Source organism: Micropterus salmoides, unplaced genomic scaffold (assembly GCF_014851395.1).
Source record: "Micropterus salmoides isolate LMB-PRFRI ecotype aquatic unplaced genomic scaffold, ASM1485139v1 Ms_hic_scaffold_18, whole genome shotgun sequence".
Lineage (NCBI taxonomy): Eukaryota > Metazoa > Chordata > Actinopteri > Centrarchiformes > Centrarchidae > Micropterus > Micropterus salmoides.
The window spans coordinates 15,751,257-15,768,227 of NW_024040928.1; the positions used below are offsets into that span (position 1 = coordinate 15,751,257).

Sequence of the window (16,971 nt, forward strand, 5' to 3'; positions counted from 1 at the left end):
AGGTTTAGGTAGGACATCCTGGCAGCTCTCTGCAGAGATAAGAAATGAAAAAAAAAACAAAAAAACAAATGGGAGTGTGAGTTGAAAGACAGATTTGATGGAACGCAGGACCTGTCTCATGTCATTAAATCCATACTGCCCTCTAGTGGTGCACCAACATCTCCAACACTTTTCATTTGTGACCGCTACGTTTTACTGCAATGTTTATACATAAAGCAACAAGTAAAGAAAAAACATTGTGGTGACTGAACTTGAATTTTATACATAGTGTCTAGCTGTTGTATATTCCCTCAGCAGCCTGTGTGTGTGTGTGACTGTGTGTTTCTATCTGCTTTTTTATGACACATACTCTGCATACTGTATGTTCAAGATTAGTACTTGTATACTGTTAACTTAATAATAATAATAACAACATGACAAGCTGAGAATACAACAGGTAGATTTAGCCTTTGGTGTTGGGCCCTGCAAAGTCGTAACGACAGAAAACATGTCACAGTAAGAAAAGCACATGATAAAATGAATGATGGCTTAAGTCCAGTAATATGATTCAGTTTAAGGGTTATTGTGCGTGCTGGCTCACTGGGACACTCGAATAGAGCAGAACCATCATTATTAGTAAGACCTGTGCTTCTCATACTATGACAAGTCAAAATGTGTGCTGTGAAAAGCGTACTGGTAGACATGAAGGGTTTAAACCTGTCTTGCACAGGGAGCTTATCCCAGTATCCTAAAACAGCCACCCCCCTCCCATCCATTATGAGGAGGACTGTGCCTCCCGGTTGGACCAACTGACAGGTCACAAGACCTTACTTCCAATTGCCACTCCCCTCCCTCCACTGCGTGGGAGCTGTCAGACAAGTTCGACCGATTCTGTGATACAAAGCCAGTTAGGCTAGCATAGCACAATTTGATTTTGAAGTAATTTCCAGCCCACAGTGGCCTGTTGAGGGTTTATTGAATAAAGTAAGGTTTTTCTGTGAGATGTTGAGTCAACTTTTGAAATGACTCAACATCAATATAATTTATGTCCTTACGCCCTCCCATAGTCTCAGTCAGTGGATCGATGATTAGTCATGGATTTATGCTTAACCCATTGTAGTCCTCCTTACACAAATAAGGATGCCAGTATGATAACAGGTTGTGGTACACAAGGTTTTTTCAAAATAAAGTTATTTCTTCCCCTCTCCATGGTCCATGTACTGCAACATCACCAGTCTTTGAAATTAGGAGTCACATAAGTTGTTCAAAAACACTTTATCTTTCTTTGTGCATTTAAACACACTTTAAAACAACATTAAATACAAAACAGCAAATGACCTTTGGTCCTCGTAAATCTCATAGTGTACAGTACATTCAGCAGCATCTTTCAACAGCTGTTACCAGAAACACCCAGTCCTGACCGACATCCACGAACAATCCTTTTACAGTCACAAGAAGGAATCTGCCTTCCTTCTCCACAATTCAGGATTAGCATAGAAGGAGACACGGATTCCTAATTCCTCCCAATGAAGCCCATTTTTGGACATAAAAAGAGGGATCAGTCATTCTTCTCTCTCTTCTCTCTGCGGGCCTTTCGCTTGAGCTGGAGAGTCTTCAGCTCCGTCATAGTGGAAATGGTCCTGTACACCCACACCATCTACAAACATTCAAATAAACAGGTGCTTATACTTGTACTTTTTTTAATAGAGCCTGACCAATATCGGTTAATTTGAGCTAACTGCAGATAACATGGCACGGTGTTTATAACAGCCGAAAGATGACAATTACAAAAGAAACGGAGAGAGTGATCGCACAATCATGTTATAAGTGTTATAATTGCATAGTCAGTCCACCAGAGGGCAATCTGCAACTAAACTGGATTATGTCATATAATCTTGTGAGGTCTCATAACTAAATATATCAGTTTATTTCTGCTCAGCATTATTATCGGACTCATTGTCCAATAGAAAACAAACTACATTATAAAAACATAAACAAAACCTGATATTTCGGAATGTCAGATTTTCAAATCCTCAGATATAAAAGTCAGTCTCAGTCTTAAAAATCCTGTATTCGTTGGGCTCTAGTTTTTAACATTTTATTTGATATGAGAAGGATGAGGTGAAAAAATAAAGCTTACCACAATGATGACTGTATTCAGCAGAAGAGGAATAGAGTAGACCAAAGATATGAACATGCCCTTGGAATCAAAGTACTGGAAATTAGAAAAGGACCTGCAAAAAGAATAAAGATTAATGAGATTTTCTTAATTAATGCATGTGTCCTGTTTTCGAACAACAGAGCCTTTACACACACACACACACACACACACACACACACACACACACACACACACACACACACACACACACACACAAACACGTGTCATTCCACAAACGAAACTAACAAAATTAAAAATTGCTGATTGGTCTTACTTCCAGTTCATGGCTGCCAGCTCATTTACATATTCAGCAGTGTACACCAGACCAACTGTGGATAGAGGATAACACTTTATTGACTCCCAAGAGAGACATTTGGCACTAACAGACCACAGAGGTAGGTAGAAGAAAAATATATTAAAAATAACAATAAAATTAACTACAGTACATCAAACCTAGTGTGTATTATTAAAGTAATGTATGTAGAATTTACACAGATAATAAAGAGACAGAAGCCTTTTAGTACTGCCTTTTATTCGCCTGTACACAGCTTTTCATTTACTTTTTATAGTTTTTTGTCATGTGTATATAATTTAATGCTGTAAGCCCCTACATTACCAATTTTTAAATGCTCTTATGAAAAATGTTGAGAAATACACCCATGTTTTACATGATGCAATCTAGGCCTGGGCAATAAAACAATAACGCTAATTATCGCAATAACATTTTTCCTCAATAACAATAATATCTCAATAATATATATATATATAATATAATTATATAATAGTTTGATAAATGTTTGATTTAATTTATTTGAGCACTTAATTTTTCTACTATTGATTTTATTGAGGAAAAGGGAGTGAAAAGAGATTCTACTTAATTTTACTCATGACAACATTATGATTATCATAACTGTTTGAATGTTCTACCACAGATTTGTTAAGTGATCCACAGTTTAACACCACAGTTAACCATCTGATTTCTTCAACTTTCACTCAGGAGCAAAAATCAGCCTTTAAACATGATTTGACATTTATTGTGACAATTATCAATATAGATTTTTTTTTATCCTCGTAATATTTTTGGCCATATAAAATACAGGTATGTGACAGGAAACTGTGAAACAAGAAGTTAGTCGTTAACTTACAACTTAGTGATTACTAATGAGACAGTATTTCGCCATACGTCATGTCATGTATGTGAGCTACTTTTACTCGATATCAATCAACAGTCTTCATTAAAGCGAATCATTGTAACGTTAGGTATTTTTTATTCACTTACCCATGAGCAGGAAGTGGCATATCTGAGCTCTGTAATACCTGCAGGTCAGTACAGTCAGGAACAAACACACAACATGAAACACCAACAGACCGATAAGCCAAGGTTCCGACCACTGCACCTACGGACAGTAAAAAAAACAAAACAGCATCAAGCAACTGTCCCTTGAACTATTAATTTAAGCTGAATATGACTGTTCCAAACGAGTAGCTGTGATTAATTAAACACAATCGATATATTAGCCAAGATAGCTAACTGCTAACTTAGCTATTTCGCCGCCAGGCAGAAAATCCTATTTAACTTACAGACATGAGAAACGTCCATATCGAAGTAATTCTTAAATTGCTGAACCCATCAATGGGGATAGAGCTAATATTTTCCGCTTTCTGGTCCGTCATCTTCACAAAACCCTGCTCAGCCGAGCCTGCTGTCTGATATAAACACGGATGTACGGACAGAGCACTTCTGTCGCAGTAGAATTACGTCATAGAAACGACCGAGTGTAGGTCTTCTTCTTGGAGTTTCTTTTGGTGGTTGGCAAACAACAAAATTGTGCATTACCGCCGCCAACTGGTATGGGAACTAGATCAGATCCGCCGCCGAACACTTTAATAATAAATAAAATAGATAACATTCATTTTCTGGACGTCTTGGCTGAAACATTACATTAAAGTTTAATTAGTGTGAATGCTGATTCAGGAAATCCTTTCTATTCTGACCTCTGACTTCTTACCATCTTCCATGACTTTTGCATAGCCTACTTTCAGCCACAGAAACCATTCAAATGTCAATGTAGTCATAGAGTGCACTCTTATTAAAATTCAACCAATTAATTAAAATAATAATAATAATAATCTGGATAAAGTCTCTAAGTTCTTAAAAGAACTAGAATACACAGAGAGGAACATAGACATAAACACATAATATAAACGCAGCAGTTTGGCAGGTCTAGACGCAGAATGGGCCACATCAGGTCCGGATTCTGTGTCTGCGTGGATTCTGAGAGAAACAAACATGAGCACATCGCTCTCAAACACTGCCAGGTTGTTCACCAGTCAAGAGCTGTGAAACAACAGCACGACTCTGTTGTTAAATAAAAAGGAAAAGTTCCAATGCATTCTCTGGCGGACCCGGATCAGCTGTTAGCTGTAAACACACCACAGGGCTAACGCTAAGGTTGCTATGTGGCTGTGTTTTAATGTTTTAATGACCCTTACCGTAATCTTATTTTACTTATTAATTTTGCTTTGTTAATGTTTGTATGTTGTTCCTACCAAATGAAAAAAAAATGTAAAATTCAGTCTTGTCTCAGTTAAAAAAAACATTGCTATAGGTGGTGGTCTTATGTTTCTTTTAGGGATAAGTATTAAATGAGCCCCAGAGCTAAATTATTAAAGATTGTTATTGATACGCTGCAACGTTACTGTTTTTTTAAAATCTCTGCTTCTTAAGCTTTAGTTTAACTTAGTTTAATATAATACTGCAACATCTGCCTCATACACACCAAGCAAAGTCAGCAGACCTTAGCGCTGAAAGGGCAGAGGGTCCAGTAAAGTCAACCAGGTATATTCCTCTTATATAATAAATACATTTAGTCATTTAACTTGTGTTTTTATCCAAAGCGACTTACAATTGCTATATATATGTTAAAGGTAGCACACCTCTGGAACAACTAGGAGTTAAGTGTCTTAGGGACACATTGATGTGTCACAGTTGAAATTGAACGCAGGTCTGACACCAAAGGCATGCGTCTTATCCACTGCTCCACAACCAATAAGTATGCTCATTACTGTATGTAGACTTATTTAGCTTTGGGGTATAGTTTCACATTTTACACCCTGCGAAACCATGTTTTAATCCCCACTGACATTAATTTTATTATTTCTAAATGTACCTGCTTCTCCCTGCACTCACTCACTCACACCTTTACCTCTGGTCTCTCACTGCAAACACACCGGCTTTCTCCGGCTCTCTCTCTCTGTCTGCTCCCCTGAGTTTCTCCATCAGCAGTAGGTTATGTTTTATAAAGTTGCAGAAAAGACACAGAACTCGTAATTTTTCTGGATATTTTCACCCATGATCCTTTTTCACGGAAGCATGTGCACCGCATGCCAGCTTGTTAATTACGTAGCCTATCAATGTCATTATCCATCCCACTGATTCATTGTTAACATCGTCCAATGCCAGAGTATGAGTGTGTTCTCTAAATTAAATGGAGTTTGGTACAAACAGTAAGTGCATTAGTTTAAAGGCCCGACCAGAATCTCGGTGACGACTCAGGGCTAGTTCGTGAACTTATTTAACTAAGTAGGGATGGGGATCGAGACCCGGTTCCAACATTTCTTAAAACCCGAAAATCAATAATGTCCGAGCTTATCAATATTGCTATCAAGACTAGTGGGTCCTATAACGTTATGTATCAAGCGACTAATCTGATTTATCTTGAGACGCGATGAATAAGAAAAGTAATGTTTTTAATGATGGTACCGAAACGGGGTATTAAACGGGCCCAGGACTGTTTATCATCAGGCTGCAGCCTCTGCTGCTTTTACACGCACACACACACACACACACACACACACACACACACACACAGCGGCCAGCAGAGCGAGATGTCGCGGTGGAGACGGTGAAGTTAAGTTCGCTCCAAACTACTTGATTTGTCGACATCTACGCTTGTTGGCCTACTGTAAGTATGTGCAATAAAACCTTGGAGGCATCATCCCCATCCTGCAGCACCTTTAAATATAAAGGTGAGCGGTGTCCAGGAGAGGGTCCCTGTCCTCCAGTCTGATCAGTCCTCTGACTCCTTTTTTTCCTAGAACACCTGGAGGCCTGGTCCTGTCTGCTGCTCCGCAGAGAGAAGTATGACCGAACACACCTGAAGACTTGTGTTAGAGACTCCTGGGTCCCCGTTAACGTCTCTGTCTGTGTCCCAGGTCCAGTGAGGAGATGTTGAAGATGGTCCTGAGTCGTCCCTGTCACCCTGAGGACCAGTTCACCACCAGCATCCTCAAACACTTGGCGTCCAATCACGACAACATGCTGAGAGAACACATCAAGGCCCAGCTGATCAAGAACAACAACCAGCCCCGCAAGAGACAGAAGTGAGGACAGATGGAGACAGAGGTGAGGACTGACAGGTGAGGACAGTCATACGAGAACAGAGACAGACAAATGAATGAGGAAATATAGGACAGAGGTGAGGACTGAGTGGTGAGGATGGTCTCTGGGTACCTGTTGAACAGTAGTTGTGTCTCCGTCCTCAGTCTTTACAGTTCCAGCAGTCAACTGGCTCAGCTCACCCTGGAACAGATCCTGGAGCTCATGGACAACCTGAGGCTGAGTCTGAGCAACACCAAGAACAGCTGTCAGTACACAATGGCTTATTGATCGCTTCAGGAGGGATTGATAACTGATAGCTGATAATGTCTTCACTCAGACCCCGATCTTTCAGGCTCTGCAGCACGTTCAGGCCAGCTGTGACGAGGTCCACAAGATGAGGCACGCACGCTCTCACACACACTGACAGGTGACATCACTGCGGCGGCTGATATCACTTCCTTCCTTATCACATTAAATTTGATATTTAATGTGTCTGATTTGTGAAACCAGGCAGCAGCTTTGTGTCAATGTCATTGTCCAACCCAGTGTTTCATTGTTGACATCGCCCGATGACAATTTTGTAGACATCACTATACCCTATATTTGAATTTTGTGACTGCATTTCCTTTGTGCGTTTCTTTTTTTTAAAGTCGTGATATAAGTCTTAAATTTCATTAATGATGGTCTTAAAAAGGTCTTAATTTTGACCTGAAACCCTGATTGTTCCATTACCTCGTCTACCTGACTTAAAAATTTGCATAGTGTGGAACTTCTTATTTTGAACAATCTTTATTAGCTATCTTAATTTTCTTATGATTCCATATTATGCATAGTCTCTTTTTCCACAAAACACAGTAAAGTAAAAGGAAATTTTATTTAGCTCAAGAGATTCAAGTTATTATCACTTAACACCAAAAAATCTCATTAACCATCAGTGAATCAATGTAATTTAATATGCAGAAATTAGGTTTTTCTCAAAAGTGTATTTAGTTTACTCAAAAATATTACCACTACTTAAAAAGTTTAAGGTAATGAGTTTCCACAAATATATTGATTATTCTGAATTTATTCGGGTTTACAGTATAATTATATTTTGCATCTTTCCCAACTCTCCTTCAGCTACTTCTTCACACAAAAGTTAAGCCAGCAATTCAGTATAGCGCCATTCACAATGTCTCTAGTTTAACCCGAGTTTCTCAATCAGGTCTCTTCTCCAATCTTCTCTGGATAAGAATCATTACATGTTCTGAAGTTTAAATTAAATGCAATTCTGATTTTATTCACTGAATTCTTTAAAGCCTCTGTAGATATCTGAATGAACTTGCGGTGACTTTATTTTAATTATCAAACAGTAAAGACTTGTACATAAACTCCTTTGTTATCTTAAATTCCTCCCACGCGACCTTCCTTTCAACAACCTAGTTACTTTCATCTGAACTGTTTTCCTCTGGGCCCCTGGGACTTTGTGTCATTGAGTTAAGGCGGGCTATATACATATGGTCATAGGACCTATTGGCAGTGGAGAGCAGTTTAAACAGGAAACCTAAATAAAATCTGAATAACCAATGACCCAATTTTGGTGCACAATTTATTAACATCCATCCATCCTTAACCACTTATCCTGCGTACAGGGTCACGGGGGGCTGGAGCCAAACCCAGCTGACATCGGGCGAAAGGCGGGGTACACCCTGGACAGGTCACTAGTCCATTGCAGGGCCACACACAATTTATTAACATTTTATCCCAATACCAACTTACAAATATGACTTGCAAAACCTTTTAAAAAACTGAAGAAACTCTCACATGTACAGACACACTGAAATGTTTGGGACTACCTTCAAAAGTCACACCATTACCTTTCAGTCGGAGCATCCTCTTAAACTGGTAAAAAAAAAACAAAAAAAAAAACAACTTGATCATTGGTCTAGTTGCTCCACTCTGAAAGGACAGGTTGGCCTGGTTTCTTACTCATCCTTTGCGGGTCTGCATCTTTTCAGGTACTTCTCTGGATCACTACCCTGTTCAGTTTTTCCTGCCTGTAAGAGGCGTCTGCCCTGATTCACTTTCTGCAGCTACATTAAATACTCCTGTCCTGCTGCAGGAGCCACAGTCCCAAATTATTCCTCTGCTCACATGCAAACACCAGCTAAATAACTTGATTAAAAAACAAACATTCAAGTGTTAAAAAAAAGGCACATATGTTTTGTAGTATCTAAGCCTGGGGTAAATAAGTGCATGAGCAATATGTGATTTAGACTTAAATGAGTAAATACAGTACATTAAGAATGAACAGCAGAACATCATGACTTAATAACATCAACAACCTGTCACAGTAGGAAAATAACAGGTGTTAATGATGAAATAAATGATGGATGGGACAGTTCATTGGAACATCATGAATGTTAAAAGTAACACCTTTTGCTTTTTCTACTTTGAACAGTCAAAATGTCTGCTGTGAAAAAGGCCCATTTCACAAAGGCATGACTTTAACATGTAGATGCCTACAGCACAATAAGCATATTATGACTGCAAGTTGTGAAAAATGGATATAAAAATGCACAAATCTTCTAAACATTAAGTCTTTGGTCAGTGTCCCTGGGTTGACTGATATGTACAGTGAAGAAATTGCAGGAGATGCATGGCGCTCAGGTCGTGTTTCTGCCTGGGTGAAAGTCAGGCACAAAAGTAGTGACCACTGTGATCGGGGTAGAGTAGCCTAGGGCAAAATTGTACAGACCGAGCATAAGGCACTTCCAAGTGGAGCGCAGTGCCTTGCCAACATTCTGAAAAAAGACAAACATACAGCCGGAAATCAATCATTAATTCTGTAGATTATAGCAATGCAATCATCTACATTCCAAGTAATCTGCTCTGTGAAAGGTTTCCCCTTTACAAAACCCCTCACATGATCACAATCATGTTTATTCCCACATTATTCAGACGATCCAAAGCTTTGTCATTGATTTTTGACAGAATTAGGTTAAACAAATATGGGAATCAGGAGTTGACATGAGATCAGGCAAAAGCATGGTGTTTTAGAACAATAGCACCCCAGGAGGAGAGGTGCAGTCTGTATTTATCCCTAAATGTAAACAAAAAGTGCCGTGAACACTATTGTCTCCTGTGCTCTTTGGACAGGAAAGGGCTGACCGGCTGAAGCGGATATAGGAAGTTAGATGTTTTAGAAAAATAGTGCAAGAACAATCGTACTTCCTCTATGTAGTAAGTTAAAGTGACTCTTTTTACTAGCTGAACAAATTAATAACTTATGATTTATATAAATTATTTAGAGTCCAACCACCAATCTAAGAAGATAGATAAGTTTGGTAAAAAAGAAGGTACAGATTAGTACTATTAGTCAGTGGACATTTTAAAGATTAAAGATTTATACGTCTAACTACCACGTCCAAGGCCAATAATAAACTTTCACACTCCCAGTATTAAAAGTAGTCCGTCAGCATGTTCTGACAGATTTATGTAGGCCATGAAAAACTGATAAGAGTCTGTTCTGTTACTGTTCAGTGTAAACAAGAGCACCTCATCAGTGATAAATGTGTTGTGTCATAAACATGTTGGTTTGGATCAGATTTCATCAGCCATTTCCTTACAAATTACAAATAAATCAAGTCAAACAGTAAAAAGACTGAGGTTGTGCGAATTAAGGATGCTTTGTAGGTTAAAGGCAAATTTCATTATTTTTAGTGCATTCGCTTTCTGGTTTCAGTTTTTCACACTCATCAGTTTATTGGAATAATTAAAATGAGGCTGATCGATTGATGCCATTTTGAAAACAGTTGTTTGAGTTGACGTTTCAACTTACCTCAATTGAAACTACAAGAAAAGAAAAGTTGGATCAATTCAGGTAGCCTTCTACAAGTTCATCGCTGGAAAATTGCACATTGCAAGCAAATCCTTAAACAGTAGCTACTTTTACTTTAAAAGCTACATCCTACTAACTCATTGCAGTGTAAGTATGACTTTACTCATTTATGACTTGTTTACCTGACATTTGACAACCAATAAGACTGTTATAAACAAACATGCCTGGTCACTGATTAACTTATTGGAATAATGTTGTTTGAAGTCATAGATGGTAGTTAATCAATCACACTTGGCCATGGGTTATAAAGCAGTTGTCAGAGGAGCTCTCCTGGCCCTGCCACCTGTACAGACTGGCACGGATTTATCAAGAATTGAAAAGGGTAAAGCTGAATTATAAACATTCACACCCAGGTATAAAGTGATAATTGCAGGGAAGAGTTAAGACAGACCAGGAAGTGGACAATTTTGAACTGTATGTCCTGACCTCTAGATTGTTTGTCAGGATGTCCTTCTTCTCTGCGTCAGCAGGCCGAAGAAGTGCCACATATGAAGCTTTAAAGCTCTTTAGTGAGAATAATCTCTGGCTTTAGTCTGGCTGGGTCAGCGTGAGCCCACAAATCAAACAATCATCCAAGATGAGTGCTGCTGGTATTATTTTGTTATACTGTGACCTCAATAAGCCTGATTTTAGGCAAAATGGGGACACACAGTACCTCTGTAAAAGTGATATTTTCCAAATAATTTATAGCATGACAACAGGTTTGTGCGGATGAATTTCCCTGAGTTTTTGCAATAATTAATAATCTACTGCAACAATTTTTTTGAAGCTCATTTATGTCATGTTAGTGGTTTCAGTGAAACTATTATGAATGTGGTGAAGGAGGCATGTGGTTGTTTTTCTTGTGAGGCCCTCGTGTTTGAAAAGCTGTACTTTATTGTTTTTGTGAATTTTATCATGTTGTATATGTAGCATTTTAATTTATTATGTTTATGTATGGCTGCTACCTTGGTCAGATTTCATTTGTAGAATAGATTTTTGATCTGGTAAAACAAGACTAAAATAAAAAAAATAGGAATATACACACATGAAAGTTCACTGAATAACATTTTAAGAAAATTTAAAGAGAGAACACTAACCTTCTTTACTTTCTTGTACATTTCTTTTCTTTTCTTCTTCTCTTCTGTAGCCTTGGCTTGTGCCTCGTCATCAATCAGTGGCTCATACCTCTCTGACACAAATGCAAGATGAATTTCTCGGTGGGACTTCTCATTTTGTCTGCTGTTCTCTGCAGCTGGATGGTCGTCACTGTCACTAGAGTGATACACACTCTCTTGGTGATCTGCACAGTCCACATGGCGCTGATATTTCGCCGCTTGTACGTTCAGAGTCTCTGCTCCTGCTGGATTCCTGTCAAACAACCTCGACGGAAGAGATTTGGGCTTCATGTTGCCTGCTTGCTGCAGCTCTCAGGGATGTGATAACAAGTACCGCTTTCCCCAGGACGTCAGATTTGTTGTCACTCGATGTTATTGTGCATGAGTGGAAGTGCATTCCAGTTGGACCGCCTTGTGTGGAGAATTTGGCTCAGAGCCCTTAAAGGTGCAAATCCTTCCTCCTCACAAGACTGACCTTTAAAGTCAGGGCAAGTTGAATTCAGATCCACATCAAAACAACTTTCATCCCTTGAGAAGTGAGCAAAGCTGAAACATCAAGATTCTGTGTTTACCATGTCATGTCACAAAAACACCCTTCAGTTTGAGAAAGACTTGAGGTGGAAGCACTCCACTACAAACCTGAAATATACTTAAATGTGCAAAGAAACACCACTAACACTACATTTGTCTCTTAACGTGTGGTTTAATGAAAATTAAATATTACTTACAGTGACATCATTAACTTCTTCAATGTGCCTTTAAACAGGTATTTTGGCAGGGGATATAAAAATACTTCGCCTCCATGTGCAGTGCCCCTCAAACTAACAGTGCCAACATTTTATTGGTGCTTGAATGCAGCACTATAGTACAAAACAGTTACGGGACTGCCTACTAAACAGACCTTTGAACAATTATTACCTTTTGAACACAGAGGAAAAAAACAAAAACAAAACAAAAACTCTGATGGGAACAGAACAACATGTGGCTGCACTTTTGCAACACAAATGTTCCCAGAAAATGGCACACAACCCTATCTTGCCCTGATTGGTGGAGGGTCTTAACGCCTGCTAGTGGTCTCATTACCTCATTTGATTTTATATTACGAGCTAGCTATATTACTGGTCCTCGTCGTCTTGACTTCTTTGTGCATTGTTGTTTTGGCAGCGGTCTGGATCTTTCAGACGGAGGATGCGGATTATCTTACTCACTGGGAGAGAACTGGGAAAAAAAGAAAAGATGACAACGGGACCTTTCAGTATAAGTAGCTTGTGCTCTTTCCAAGGGAAACTAAGCGGCATATTAAAATCACATGGCCTTTACTCCTGAAAGGATTACTTAGTCACAGCTAATTTTCTAAGTGAATATACAGTAACTAAGTCAATAAAACACATCTTGGTGGTCCAACTGCTTTGATATAAAAGCATATAAACAAACAGATGTATCAGTGAATACCTCATGCTTTGTGGGGTGAGGAAAATGAACTGTCTGTAGCGCTGACCAGCAGCCACCTTCAGCATCATGTCCATTGATATCCTCCTGTTCACCATGTCCTGATCGAACAAAACATCTTTTTAATAAGACTAAACACAGTGAGACAGTTTCTTCAAGTGTTATACAAAGTCAAGGACCCCGCATAGGAGCTTTCCCCAAACCTGTCTCTTATTACCATGTAAACATCAAACTCGTCAAGGCAGCGGAAAGGCGCCTCTGTGATGGCCCACAGAGAGAGGACAAAGCACACAGTGGAGAAGGAGCGCTCGCCTCCGGACAGGGAGCGCATGTCACTCAAGTCAGCCTTGTTTCCCTGGCCTGGCTGCACCTACAGAGGAGTGGACGAGAAACCACTTTTGAACAAGAAAATCTTTGCTGTGAGCATTTCATGCAACACCACCTGGTTAAAAAAAAAAAAAAAAAAAGCTGTAGCAGTTATGTCTCGCTTTTTTATGAGTCATGAGCGTCTACAGTTCACAAATGTTAAACAAAATAACACCTCATTGTACGTTTTTAAATGGAAAATGAAGACTGAATCAAACATTCTGCTTACTGAGATGGAGAGGGTTTCATTCTTGTGGTCAAAGGTCATACTTCCAGTGTAGCCTCTTTGAGCCAGCATGCTATCAAAGTAGTATTTACAGCGGGCCGAGAGGAACCTAAGATACCAAGAGATGCAGAGGAAATGGATCAGATGGACGAGGAAGGATTAACGGGCAGAAGAATTGATGACAAATCAAGGAACACAGGAGGAGCTTCATGTTTTCTCTAGCAGTAGTAGTGTAAAGGCCAGAACACATTTCCAGGATACAATTTGTCAACAGCTTACCTCCGGAGCTCAGCATAAACCTGGAGTCTGTGGTTCATGACACTATCCAGACTTTTGATGAAGCTGTTGAGGTTCTTCATTTGCTGTGCCATGTTCTTGTAGTTCTCCAGAGCCTCGTGGTACTGCCTTGATGTGGGAAAGATGGACAAGTGGGGAAAATGTATGAGACAGGAAGGTTTACAAGTTAAAATGAATAAACTGATGTTTGTGGTTGCTGAAAGTTGTCTAGTCTAACATATGTAGGAACATTTCAAATAAAAGTCTAAGTAACATACCTCACAACCTCCTCCCGGTCACCCTGTTGTTCCTGCTGGGTCGTGATCTTAACCTTGAGGCGGCTGATCTCACTGTCCAGACTCCTGGCGTTCCGTCGTCCTTCCAGGCGCTTGGGACAGATTTCTGTGGCCTTGGCGACAGATATCTGAACCCCAAGGGTTAAAATGAATGATTAATTTCTGAGAATCAATTCAGGTGAAACTACAATGTACACAATCTAGCACATTAATTTAATAGTTATCTTAACTCACAAAAACAAGGTATACTTTAGATCATCATTGCTCCAAGGCTAAACATGCTCGTTACTCTGTATTGCCGTGTGCATATAATGAAAAGTATTTGACTGCTCTCAAACTTCTAGGACCGACACCATTACTTCTACTGAAAGCGTACAGCTCCCCCTCTGTTTTTCAGGGTTTCTGCAGTGTTTACCTAGTCAAAATTAAGACTTTTTAAGACCACTATGAATGAAATTTAAGATCTACAATCACATCATCAACAAAAGAAATGTAAAAAGGAAATGCAGTCACAAAATTACTTGCAGAGTGAGTAAATGTATACAAATTAGGGTACAGTGATGTCTACAAAATTGGCATTGGATGATGTCAACAATGAAACACCGGGATGGACGATGAAATTGATAAGTGCCGTGAAAAAAGGATCACGGGTGGGAAAATCCAGAAAAAATACGAGTTCTGTCTTTTCAGTAACTTTATAAAACATTACCTACTGCTGATGGATAAACTTAGGGGAGCAGACAGGGAAACAGAGACAGATAGAGGCGGGGAAAGCCGATGTCTTTGCAGTGAGAGACCAGAGGTAAAGGTGTGTGTGAGAGTGAGAGCAGGGAGAAGATAAGTCAAGGTAGGCGCAAAGCAGGTACATTTACAAATATGTTTTTATATATATATATATATATGGTTAGTTTTTTGATGCTCTCCACAATGATTTTACATTCATGACGCAGCATCAAGCAGTTTTCAGCCTCACCACCTTATGACAGGAAAACCCTGTTAATATGACATCAGAAATATTAGGCCTACAGATAGGACTGTTCATGTTTGCCTTGTGTGTCTTAATTTACTGCTTTATACTTTTGTAGAAATTAACAGACAGGCAACATGAGAACCACCTTCCTTCTGTATTATTACAAGCATTTCATTTGTACATCAAAATCTAAAAGAATAATCTCCTCATTAGCTTAAAAGGACTAACGTTAGTTTGCATCCCTAATTTGCTTTAACGTTAATAACCTCAGCTCCTCCGTGGCAAACACTGTCCTGTCTTTTTAACGTAATGTTAATTTAACTATGAAGATGTAACTTATAGTATGTATACAGGACAGAGGTAGCGTTTCATGGACGTTGGAAAATTAAAAATGATTTAACACCTAGAACACAAACCTTCAGCGAATTTAAGACTTTTTCAGGCCTTAAATTTTGAATTTTAAGACTTTAAGACCCTACGGAAACGATCAATTGCTTATCTTGCGATTTAAATTTTTTAAATCCACCATGTCTGAGGAAGCCCCGAGCATCTTCTGTATGGCATACCTGTAGTTCCTGCTCCTTGCTTTCCAGGCTGGCCTCCAGGGTCTGTATGTTTTGGAGATGGGCACTGCGTTTTTCGTCATAGTGTTTCTTGTGATGCTTGCATTTCATCACCTCCTGATCAGTCTTGCTCAGCTCCTCCTTTAGTAGGACAAGCACACAAAGCACGACCACATGAGCTCCTGTGGGCAGCCGAGAATCACCACCAAATGACTCTGGCAGAGCAACTTTTTGGAACAATTAATACTTCTTTCAGCTGGTTGAACTTTGGTCATATGCCCCATGACTCTTGAATTTAATCCTTGATTAAGACCTTTATGTAGGGACCCATAAAATCAGTTTAAATTTTTCCCAAATTCTGTTTAAATCTTTCCATGTTTTATGATTCAAGCACTTTGTCACCCAAAAGGAGTGTGTAATCATGTGGTGGAAGAATAAAATATCAACAATGCAATAAGAAAACCGTAAAAAATTGGGTAATGAATTTGATGTATCATGCAAATATGCATTTAGAAATATTCAAATGTATGTGTAGTTATTTATGGGGACAATTCATGACAAATGTATTGTAGCAATACATGTACTGTGAATTGCTCCCTATTAAATAGGTTATTACTTGACTACTGATGATTTCTTCCCACAGATCTTCTGCAGGACAGCCTCCACTATGCTGCTTAAACACATGGTATTAAAAGCTTGACCAGACGTAGCTTTTTCATTTGTTCCAACCAAATATCTGACTCAGCCCATACAGCCACGTTTTCAACAAGCTCGAATCTTGTATCTGCTGATGTGGTTACACTTTTGAGAGTTTGTTGAAGTGACTGAGTGACTGTCTGCACTATGACTGTGTGTGTTTGTGTGTGATCGTGTTTACGCACAGGAGGCGCAGAGCCCTTCCCTGTTTTGGCAAATTCCACAATATTCTGCATTTTACAGTTGATTCCATTTTCAATATCTCTCTCTCCCGCGTTGGTGCAGGGTCCCGCTTTTTGGCAACTAGCTCTCCATTTCTTCCGGTTCAGGGCATCTTCGGGGGTGACGTTGCCGTGTTTCATACTTTCCTTTATCCGGTCCATCCACCGCTTCTTCGGCCGGCCGCATGGTCGCTTTCCCTCCGGATTCAGGCGCATTGCTCTCCTTGCCACAGATTCTTCTTCACTGTGGACTGCATGGCCATACCATCTAAGACGTGCTTCCCTCATCATTTCTATGTTCAATGCAATGCCCCTGGTTTTCCACTTTCATTATAAAAATTCTGCAATTCAGTCTCTGTTTTCCGCATCGTATTTACATAAAGGTAGGGACCTTTATGTAAATAAGTAAA

At 39.3% G+C, this 16,971-nt stretch overlaps 3 protein-coding genes across 4 annotated transcripts; all 3 read right to left on the reverse strand.

The window, feature by feature from the left end:
- Positions 1-1,237: 1,237 nt before the first annotated feature.
- On the reverse strand, positions 1,238-3,908 carry tmem18 (transmembrane protein 18). The gene is made up of 5 exons (XM_038726783.1): positions 3,722-3,908; positions 3,420-3,537; positions 2,415-2,469; positions 2,120-2,213; positions 1,238-1,636 (listed from the first exon to the last, which is right to left on the reverse strand). Exons 1-5 carry the CDS (start codon positions 3,812-3,814, stop codon positions 1,538-1,540), a joined length of 459 nt encoding a protein of 152 aa, XP_038582711.1. The 5' UTR covers positions 3,815-3,908; the 3' UTR covers positions 1,238-1,537.
- A 126-nt stretch (positions 3,909-4,034) lies between these two features.
- On the reverse strand, positions 4,035-12,051 carry si:dkey-126g1.9 (uncharacterized protein C1orf115). 2 transcript variants are annotated; one of them, XM_038726780.1, is made up of 3 exons: positions 11,481-12,051; positions 6,654-6,764; positions 4,035-6,461 (listed from the first exon to the last, which is right to left on the reverse strand). In XM_038726780.1, exons 1-3 carry the CDS (start codon positions 11,787-11,789, stop codon positions 6,087-6,089), a joined length of 795 nt encoding a protein of 264 aa, XP_038582708.1. In that variant the 5' UTR covers positions 11,790-12,051; the 3' UTR covers positions 4,035-6,086. The 2 variants fall into 2 exon arrangements, with proteins under 2 accessions (XP_038582708.1, XP_038582710.1); XM_038726782.1 differs by lacking the exons at positions 4,035-6,461; positions 6,654-6,764 and adding an exon at positions 8,092-9,304 and having other exon boundaries at positions 11,481-11,953.
- Positions 12,052-12,181: 130 nt separating this feature from the next.
- On the reverse strand, positions 12,182-15,884 carry LOC119908870 (structural maintenance of chromosomes protein 6-like). Its single transcript, XM_038726784.1, has 7 exons — positions 15,648-15,884; positions 14,094-14,239; positions 13,819-13,944; positions 13,543-13,648; positions 13,165-13,317; positions 12,951-13,048; positions 12,182-12,716 (listed from the first exon to the last, which is right to left on the reverse strand). Exons 1-7 carry the CDS (start codon positions 15,753-15,755, stop codon positions 12,614-12,616), a joined length of 840 nt encoding a protein of 279 aa, XP_038582712.1. The 5' UTR covers positions 15,756-15,884; the 3' UTR covers positions 12,182-12,613.
- Between the last annotated feature and the right edge of the window lie 1,087 nt (positions 15,885-16,971).

Coding starts and splice junctions, on each gene's coding strand:
- tmem18 (XM_038726783.1), bottom strand. CDS start 3,814: ATGACGGACCAGAAAGCGGAAAATATTAGCTCTATCCCCATTGATGGG. Junction 2,470..3,419: donor ATGCCACTTCCTGCTCATGG/GTAAGTGAATAA, acceptor CTCTATCCACAG/TTGGTCTGGTGTACACTGCT. Junction 1,637..2,119: donor TGAATACAGTCATCATTGTG/GTAAGCTTTATT, acceptor GAATGTTTGTAG/ATGGTGTGGGTGTACAGGAC.
- si:dkey-126g1.9 (XM_038726780.1), bottom strand. CDS start 11,789: ATGAAGCCCAAATCTCTTCCGTCGAGGTTGTTTGACAGGAATCCAGCA. Junction 6,765..11,480: donor TGTACAAGAAAGTAAAGAAG/GTTAGTGTTCTC, acceptor GGTGTTGCTCAG/ACTCAGCCTCAGGTTGTCCA. Junction 6,462..6,653: donor ACACAACTACTGTTCAACAG/GTACCCAGAGAC, acceptor GTGTTCTCTCAG/CATGTTGTCGTGATTGGACG.
- LOC119908870 (XM_038726784.1), bottom strand. CDS start 15,755: ATGAAATGCAAGCATCACAAGAAACACTATGACGAAAAACGCAGTGCC. Junction 13,945..14,093: donor GACCGGGAGGAGGTTGTGAG/GTATGTTACTTA, acceptor TCCCACATCAAG/GCAGTACCACGAGGCTCTGG. Junction 13,049..13,164: donor ACGAGTTTGATGTTTACATG/GTAATAAGAGAC, acceptor TTGTTCGATCAG/GACATGGTGAACAGGAGGAT.